The sequence below is a fragment of the Neopelma chrysocephalum genome, unplaced genomic scaffold (assembly GCF_003984885.1).
Source record: "Neopelma chrysocephalum unplaced genomic scaffold, ASM398488v2 Primary Assembly neopelma1_44, whole genome shotgun sequence".
Classification (NCBI taxonomy): domain Eukaryota; kingdom Metazoa; phylum Chordata; class Aves; order Passeriformes; family Pipridae; genus Neopelma; species Neopelma chrysocephalum.
In genome coordinates, this window is record NW_020897703.1 from 27,031,758 (window position 1) to 27,041,790 (window position 10,033).

The 10,033-nt window shown below is 36.2% G+C and overlaps 1 protein-coding gene across 1 annotated transcript in view; it reads right to left on the reverse strand.

Moving 5' to 3' along the window:
- The window catches only part of DPP10 (dipeptidyl peptidase like 10), a 262,870-nt gene that overhangs the window by 62,294 nt on the left and 190,543 nt on the right, over positions 1-10,033 (reverse strand). Inside the window, exons 6-7 of the mRNA XM_027679085.1 lie at positions 5,506-5,558; positions 5,326-5,407 (exon numbers count right to left, since the gene is read on the reverse strand). Coding sequence (XP_027534886.1) covers positions 5,326-5,407; positions 5,506-5,558 — 135 coding nt within the window. The remainder of the gene's footprint in view (positions 1-5,325; positions 5,408-5,505; positions 5,559-10,033) is intronic.

Below are 10,033 nucleotides of genomic sequence, written 5' to 3' on the forward strand. Positions count from 1 at the left end.
AGTGTTTTTGCCAGGAGGGGGTGCCAAGTACCAACAGGACTAATTACACAAAAAGAAAACACATGGCAAACATTTTACAGAAATGGAAGTTACCGATTTTTATAGCAGTTGTACTTTGCACCTTGATAGGCCAAATAGTAAATGAAGCTTTCAGCAATTAATGTCTGCTAAAGCATGTGTTGAGCAAGGTACGTGTGTAGCATAGTCCTGACAATTCCTCAATCACTAAAATCTGTCTAGTGCTTATCTGGGAACTTGGAAAATAATGTAACATCAATGAACTTTGCTTCTGCAGTATTTCTGTTATCTAAAATGGTCTTTGAAAACTATTAAAAAACCCTAAAATTTGGACAAGGAAAAGGCTTTTGAAAGGTAATGTTATGTTAATACATAAATTCAACAATCCAATAGAGATTTGCATTTTTATGGGGCAATAGATATTGATAGGGGCGTGACAGGCACCTCCAAAGATGACAACCAGGATAAAGATGACTGATCACAAAGGCAAAGGGTAGAGAGTTCTTGAAGTGGTGTATTTATTAGTAGATTTTACTCTGTTTTGGTTTTGGGTTTCTGTTTGTATGCTTGTTTTTAGCTAGTTTTGATACAAGATAAGGTCCTTTTTCACTGGATTCTTTTTTCATTTTTTATTTCAAAGCTTCAGCTTCTAAGCCCTATTTTCAGTGAGCAGCCTGCTCAAGTTTTTTTTTTTTTTGAACAAGAGGACAAATTCTTGCTTTCTGATATTTAAGGTACTTTCTGAAAATTGATGAGAGTGTCCTCAATCCACAATTCAGCTACAGTCAACAGACTGATCTTTGTGTATACAGGGTAATAGGTAATTCTAAACAATGATGACCTAAATTACAAAAAAACCCATAGTAAAAGCTCATCTTCAGTCCAACCGTTTGATAATGCTATGTTTTGTTGACAGCATCAAATTATGACACAGCAAGCTGTCAAACTCCTACAAAATATTTTTTTTTTGTATTCTGGATAGTTTTAATATTTTCTTGATTTCTGCTTTGTTAAAATAGATATTTATTTATGCATAGACATTCATATGCAAGCCAACAGATCATTACTTATGCTGATCCAACCAAACGTAAAATCAAGCTCCCTTCAAAAACACTCTATATATCAAAAGAAAAATGAGCTCAACGCAATAATAACATAAAATACCTGTTATAAATACAAAGGCAAAGTGACTTGCATGGATATATGTTCATAAAACTAAGTGAAATAGAGTGAGGTATTTTATACAAAATACACAACATGTACCACCACCCAGGCAGAAAAACCTTGATGCAAAACTGTTAAGAAAAAGCTACATCAAACTGAACAACTTCTACCCAGGCTTGACCAGGAGCTACTTGAAGTGGCCGAGCCGGTAACTGATCAGGAGAACTGTCTGTATCACAAGAAGCACTGCAGAGGAGCACTACAGCTTAAATACAACACTGCACACACTGGAGACCAGACATCTCCAGTCTGAATTTTTATATTCAGGCTTCTACTGAGATACATCCCCATAGGCAGATCCAGACAGAAAGGGCTGTCTCCCCCGTGGAGGCAAACCAGCTCCTGCACAAACACGTGAAAGCCTTTGCTACAAACTATCAGAGAAGATCCAAGCAAAGAGGTGAGAACACTGGATAAAAATTGGGTATTTCAACAACAGAGGCCCTTTAAAAAACCCCAAAGCATTCTCCTCAGTAAAGCCTTCCCACCAAGTAGGTAATATCTCCTTCTCAGACACATGCAATGAGGTCTCTAATCAATAAACTGGAGGCAGAAAAATGTTGATGAAACCAATTAGGTCTCTAGTTGTGCTGTTTTGTCTTCCCTGGAAATACTTAATGTTGCAGTGATAGATTCTATACAGGCGAGGTAAAGAGATAATCAACTGATGTCTTTCACAATTTTAATCAAACATGAGTAATGTTATGCAAATACATAAACAGCTCTGACATAGAGACATAGAAATGGTATTTTAGATCTGGCACAATTCTAACACAGTTAAAAGACAGCAATTTAAAGACTGTGACCTTGAAAACAGTTCTCAAAAGTAAGTGCTATGTGACCTTAAAATACATTAATTCATTAGATAAAAGTTTCTTCTCCCCAACGGCAAACATTTTCAATTTCACCACCAAAATGTCATGACTCAAACAGCAGATGTTTCTCTGAGCTTTTCTTTTAATCTTTAAAAAATCCTCTACTCTAGGTAAATAGCAAGAAACTGAAATAACTTGCAAACACTGTGGTACCTTCAAAACAATGGTATTGCAACCCAGACACCTGGTATCTGACATAAACCTAACCCTGTTGTTCTTCACTAGGCACAAGAGACCTGTTGTCCCATAAGTCAACCCTAGAAATAATCCATAACAGTAAACTTAGAATGATGCATGCTTTCCACAAGGAGGTAAAGTCTTGCTGTATACTAGATTTCACTGCAGCCATATTCCCTCCTCTGTGCAATAAGCAGTTCCTGGCTTCATAGAAATTTTCCTTCTCAAATATTTCTATTTTTTTTCTCTTCATCTTCTTATATAATCTATTTGAACCTCTTGACTATTCTCCCTCATTTGAAGCACTCAGGATTCCTGTGTAGGCTGCACTGTTACTTATGTCCCCTGCAGAACAAAGGACTGGAAATGTCTTATTTTGCACTATAGCCTATTTATTGAAAATAGTTGGTCCAAGTCCATGTGTTATCCCCCATACTTCGGATTTAATCCAGGACCTTCCAAATAGTTATAGTGTATAGTTAAGGTCTGTGGCTCAGTCAGACATTATCTGTGCCTTGTGTTTTACATTTTGTGCTAATTTTGCTGACCTGTCATGGTTATAGTATTGCTGTTCATTTCTGCACCACACCTGGATGGGTGCTATTCCCCTTCATTTTAGAGATTTACATACACTTTGTTTATGTGATGGCCACATGGTATGTGCCATGGGTCTTTCTAAATGAAATTGTTGTATATAAAGTTAATTTGTTCTCCACTTGTTCTTCAACTGAAATAAACGTCTCTTGGAGATTACCCGGGTATCTACTATTGTATACATCACGATTATTTTGTTTAGAGTAAGTATTTCACTGCTTGTTTTACTTACGAATTATTTCTATTTTCCTATTATACGGAAAAGACACATAAGTATTGTTCAGGAAGATAAACCAATCATAGTGTGTTTGGCAACATGGATCCATGAGACTGCATCTTTGCATGCACCCAGATATGTGCCATCAATAGCCACTGATGGATTACTACTATTTAGGGCTCTCCTTTCACAACTTCCTCTGTACCCTGTTTCACTGCTGGTTGCTTCCTGTACTATTTTACTCAAAACTTACTGATACAGTGTTTGTTCTATTGACAAATTTTATAACTGAGAATCATTATGGCAACATGTCCTCAATCGCACATCTTTTCTCTGCTGAAGCTATTCTGCTGGAATGATTTCTCTGTCCTGGTTCTGCTAAAGGCAGAGGTTCCTTCAGACAGGAGCAACAACCATTATTCACAAGTCTTTATTCATTCATGCTCCTGCTACATTTTTGGCTTGTTGCTGAAGTGGGAGAGTAATGCAGCAAGGCATTTCTGCCTCTTTATAGACCTCCTTTTACCACATGAGCAGCTTCAAGAGGATATCCTTCTTATTGGCAACTTTTATGGGAGTGACCTTCAGTAGACTGTAATTGCAGGTGTACATCTATGTGACAACACTTGATGTCATTCAGAGTGCACAGAAGATTTTGTGTTTAAAGTTATTATTTCCTAATTCTGCAGACCATATGGCACCATAAAGCCCACAGTGGAGCAGATATTTTTAAAGCATGACATTAACTTTACTAGGGACATTAAAAAGATGAGGAATGTTATTCTCACTCACGTATGAATTATGCCAACGTTTTCAAATTTAGATGATTAAGGTTGTACCTAAAATGATCACCTATTTTTTTGCAGTTCTGGGACATAATAGGAGTCCACCTGTCTGAAAGTATCCATACACATTTACAGAATGATATTTTAGGTAAAACTCATAAAGACAGCATTATTCTGATTTGTTATTTTTCTGAAGTTTATAATTGGTAAGTCTGACCCTGTTCTTAAGATACCTCTCAGGAAAAGAAAAAATTAATTTTTCAGTAATCACTGCATGTAATTTTAGTTCTACTTTAGATTACTGATCAGAGGTACAGCACAGACAAATCTTATGAATTGCAATTTAATTAAAATATTTTTTACATCTGTTCAGTTTTGCAAATGCTTCTCCCTTCTGCTACAACCTACACAGTTCACCACATTCCATAATGCTGCCTGGTAAATAACCTATGTATTTATTACCATTAATCCTGTCACCATGCTCTCATTATTAATAAATTAATGTGGTTAATTATTAAAACATACCAAACATGTTCCAATTACTTTTTACCACCTTTCTCCACTTGCTTAATGCAATACATTTTAAGCAGAAACATTTTTTTCTTTCTAATCATCTTGATGAATGATATAAGCAACAGGGTATATTCTCTAGACATTCAACTTAAAGCCTCTCTGCATGACCAGCTCAGATGTGCAAGGAGGCCCCCAGGTTACGCTTGTGGGCATTAAGGATGTTATTAGAACACTGTAACAAGGATTATCTGAATTTCTTATCCAGAGGGTTGAAGTTTTAAAAGTCTCTTGCCTTCAACTACCAACAGAGGTCAGCTTAAAATTATTGCTGCTTTAAAAATACAATTTTTTCTTCTCATATTGACTTTGGTCATGATGACCATGGATGATTTCTGTTCATAAAAAATTGTAAAACTTCTGGAAGAAAACAATATATGAAACATAGCATCTCTGGGTTTTATTATTATTAATTCAGTGTAGCACAACTGACCTTGGCAGTAATTTTCATACTGAAATGAAAACATCACTTTTCATTGAATCTATCACATCCACTTTTGGATGTTAAGCTTTTGCTTTTGCCCACAGTTTTCATTGATCTTGTGCTTGAAAGAAAACTTCTCTTCACCTTTTACTTTCTTTCTCGCATAGCAGTAGCCATAAAGATGGTTATTCTGAAAATCACTTGAGTGCATATTTAGATGAAGGTGTGATTCTTTCAGCAATTATACAACTTGCTTATTGGGTTCAGACTGGAAAAACATATTTTTAAAATAAATAAATAAATAAATAGATCTCCTTAAAGCTGTAACAGGAACATAGTAGCACCATACAGAAATACGTAACAAAACTCATCTTGAGGCTTTTAATTTTGTTTTTACCTCAGTCTGTCTGGAGTTAATACATTTTTTATGACTGTGCTTACCAGTTGCTGTCCATGAATGCCCCAGGCTGCATACTGTAAAACTGAATCCTCTACTTCTGGAGGGTTTAACTCCCAAACTTCCCTTGAAAAAATGGAAGCGTTTTTAGTTGAACACACTGGCATCACCCAATGTATAGAACCACTGACATGACACTATATTGAAAAAACAATGTGACCTACCTTGTGTGTATGTTATAAATCACATATGAAGCTGTATAAGAATAATGAAAAACCTGTGGGGAAAAAAAAAAGGGCAAGAATTACAAGACTAAATACTGGATTAAATACAGACTAACATTATGACATTCAAACTCTTTCAATCCCTGTAAACACCAATACCTTTATTACTAAAAGAATGTTTCTACTGTATTAATTATAACCAATAGACCTGAACCATGCTGCAGGAAGGACACACATACTCTCAGTTAATTTAACCAGACACCTGATCAGTATGACAACTGCACAGAAAATGCCCCAGTCAAAAAAATCTGCATCCTTTTTAAAACATAAAAACCAAACCAAATTAAACAAAACGCTCCAAGAAAACAAAGCACTTTTTCCTGTATTTCTTCATCAAGTTGTGGTCAAAATAACTGCACAGGCATCACAGTTATTTTACTTGAAATGCAGACAGATACAGGGTCATATGGTATTTTTCTGACCACCTGCTATAAACAGCCTGAATGACCTTTTGGGCTGTGGCTCACAGAACAGAAAAAACATGTACTTAGTGAGACTCTGTTTGCTGTGGCTTTCCTTAAGTGTGTTTTGGTTTGATTTTGACCATCTGTCTTTGATTTTCAGGGAAGGTTTGTTTTATCTGAGATTTTTTTTTTGTATGCAACATTTTAGGTAAAGCAAAGAGCTATTTGTCAGTAAACCTTCCTCATTCAACAGCAAGTTACCAGTGACTTCTGGATTCAAAAACTGTAGGATTCTCTGAATGGGAGAGAAAAGCAAATTTAATGTAAAGCCTTATGCTGCTGCCTTTATTTGTTGAAAATTTTGTTGACTAAAATCAAAAGAATTGCCATTTATGTGCAAAATATCAAGGCCTGATGTATGTGGACCCAGAAGATCCATGGTAGGGAACAGCATGTCACAGTGTATAATGTGATGGACCACCACACCAAAGGGCTGAAACCAAAGCAAACTATTACATGTCTCTAAAGTCAAACATTAGTCTTACATACATACAGTGAGTAACAGACATTTTGCTGTCTTGTAGGTGATTGCTTTTAACCCAGCTAATTTCTTCACCTCTCTATCTTGCATTATGAAAATAGCATAATTCCACAGTATTAATTAGTTTTATTATCAATTGAAATTACTTTGTGGTCTTAGAATATAAAATATATTGACTAATTATTACTGTACTAAGCAAAGCTCTTCTTTTTCATGCAAACTTCTGTCAGAGAGAAACACTAGACAAATCCACTAGACTTTAGCTTCATGTCTATGGTTACAGTATCTCTATTGGCACATGAAGGACTTATTTCTGGACAGTGCCAGGCTATTTCCAGTTAGATGTGAACAGATACAGCTGTAAAGCTGAAGCCTTGACCTAGAAGATAAATGTGTTGGGAACTTTTTAGCTTATATTATCTGCACCAGGAATCTTTCAGTATCTCCTTCAAAGAGAATACACAAAGAAAGATCCTACATGAACAGAGCCATCAGAATTTGCCACTATGTCACATGAGAGGGTTTCAGAGGTTGTTACTTTGTCTGGAGGCCATTCTGTAACAGAGCCATCTGAAACATCTTTGCACTGACCCTGTTTCCATTATTAGTTCCCTGTCAACATATGTCAAGAATTTAGTACGCCATAAATCCTTGCTGTTTGATGCTGCAAGAAGCCCACAAAGGTCTCTAAGATTAGTAATAGTACTTTGTGCAACTGTTGAATTTCCCTTCTGTAAAATTTCCACTTGAGACAAAAAAAAAAATTCCATTTTCCAAATCTATTGTGATTAACATCAAAACTGTTGCTTCAGTAAAAAGAATCACATATATATTAATAATTATGCCCCAAATATTTTTAAAATATTTTATGTTACAGCTCATGGGAAAGTGTTTGGTCATCCAAGGTACCAGCCTCTTCTGAGAGGTGTGAATAAAGCAGAGACAAATGGTTAAACCATGGTGCTTTCTGCACTGCCAGAAGTTACCCAGAGGGGCACTTGCCAGCATCTGTTAAAGTGGACAGTCTCATACTGCCAGTTACAAAGAATAGGCATGGATCTCTTGCCCTTCCAGGAAAAGGGAAAAGTATATCAGAGATAATGTGTGGAAGGCTGATGATTATGTAGAATACAAATATTTAAGAGGTAAATTATCGGACAAAATGTATTTCAACAAGAAATACAAAACTAATAAGTCATTCTGACAGCTTTAACACAAAATATGCTGTAACAACAACAACACTTCATATTTCATGTGGAAACTCTCACCTTGTAGTGAAATTTTTGTCTCAATGTTTATGTAAAAATATTAATATCTGTGTTAAAAGTTGAATGAGCTCCACAACAAGTGGAGACCAACAGCACAATGCAGTCGCTTTCAGACAGGATGCCAACATTTTACTCAAATTACTCATGTTTTAGTTCTTAACAGGAACACCATGTAGAAATTACAAGTACAAAGTTTCCTAATTCGTCCTGCTTGCAGTAGCCGCATACTGTAACACAATTATTACAGAAATTAAATCAATAAAAAAGGATGTAGAAAATCTTTCTTTTCCAAGTCTGGCTTTTATGGTAAGTGCTTACAAAGCTCTCATAGTTTTGTATAAAGGTTTACCTGCTTTGGCTTCCTCTTGAGCAGATCAATGTGGGTTTGGCTGGGACCAAACCTCTCCTGATCCCTAACAACACCTGGCATCACACAAGAGGAACCCAGCTGAAGACATTGCATGTGACTAATCATAGGGAGGAGTATCCACAACCCTTAAAACACCAGGATCAAACCTTCCACATGGCTACCAGCTGTGTCCTCTTTGGAAGATGCTTGGGGGATTTTGTCCTGCAACTCTTGTTTTGTGGGATGTGCACTAATCAGAAAAAAATCTGGCAATTTATCCAAATAAACAGACTAACGCTCACACAGCTAAAGCTCAGGCAGCACTGACCCCACTCATGATGTATTTAAAGTGAAGGCTGGTTATTGTGTTATATTCAAATCCAAAGTGCTGTCATTCCTATTCCAAAACGTTTTCAAACACTTCTTGCACTCCATGTCTTCTAACTGGGGTGCTATCAAAAGACTGAACTATGGCTAATATTTAAACATGGACAGTAAATTACTCCAAGTGACTTAGAAAAAGGGACATACTGTGAAACTGAGGAAAGGGGAGAAAGGTTGTAGTGAAAAATACTCATCTTCTAGCTACAAAGAGGAGAATCAATTAATGAATATGGACACAGAACACCTCTAAGAAGGGAAGCAGTGTAGGAGAGCAAAGTCTTTTAAAATATTAAATGCATTACAGTAATTTCTGCACTGTCATATCAGTCGAGGAAAGGGAAAAGAGGAAAATGTCTTGGTATAATTTATTAAAATAATAATACATGTCAAGTTTGGACACTGCGAGGAGCCTTAACTTCACAAGTGGCATGTATGATTGCTAGGGTTCAGGTCTTTCTGGCAAGTAAATAACTCGCCTGTTTCCATTATGATAAGCTGGAAAACATTCCCTGCAATGTTACAAACTGTGAAAATGGCTTTTATTATCAAACACACAGTATACCTCCCCCTCAATATAATTCATTTAATATTTCTTTTGACACAGAATGCAACAGCTAAAAACTATTGCAAAATGAATATTTCTTCAGAATTCAGTCTTTCATCAATTTATAAACTGATGACAAGTTTTCACCTGATGCTATTCAACACTGAAAGAGTCATCTGCATTTGTGTATGAAAAAATAAAATGAGAACTCTATTACAAAGGACCTAAAATGAAAAGGTGACAAAAGTATTTCAAGACAAATTGCTCCAGTCAAAGCTTATAGAAATAACAATCCATTACTGAGCTAACAGCCAACAATAAAAAAAGCCAAACTTATCAGTCACGATCTGAACTTTTAGATGACACATTGTTTTGGGTTTCATATGTCCTTTAATTTCTACCTTTCAAGGAATTACTTTTTCTTTCTAAGGTTTCTAAAAACGAAACACTGACATGGAACTCAATGCATAGCCCAATACGATGCAGGAAAACAATGTGCCCTATACACTCAGCCAAATATACTCTACTATTTCTGCAATATATTCCAGAAAATATCCATTTCACTGTCCTTGGGTAATTTGGAAAACATCCCTCAGCAGAATAGTGTTTTTTCTAAAAAGCTGCCAAGAAAACCTCACTAGCACTATATTTACAGGATGATGAGGGCCCTCAGCTCCAGGGAAATGGAGGGGAGCTGATGACATTATAACCTCGCTGTGTTGTTTTCACAAAATGCTTGGGCAGGCCAAACACTTTGATGCATCCTTTACCCATTTCCTGCATTATAAACAAATTATGTTCTTTCATGTGTTATTTATTTAGAGCAATAATGATGCTTCCTTGCTGGTACGGCCTTTTGCAAGGTAGCGAAGTGACTGTCCTGTATTTTTGCTTTTACCCATACAGACACCTGTAATCTAAACTCATCTCTGTGGTTCTCAGTGCTGCTAGACTGCAAATTCTCCTTTCAGGTTCCAG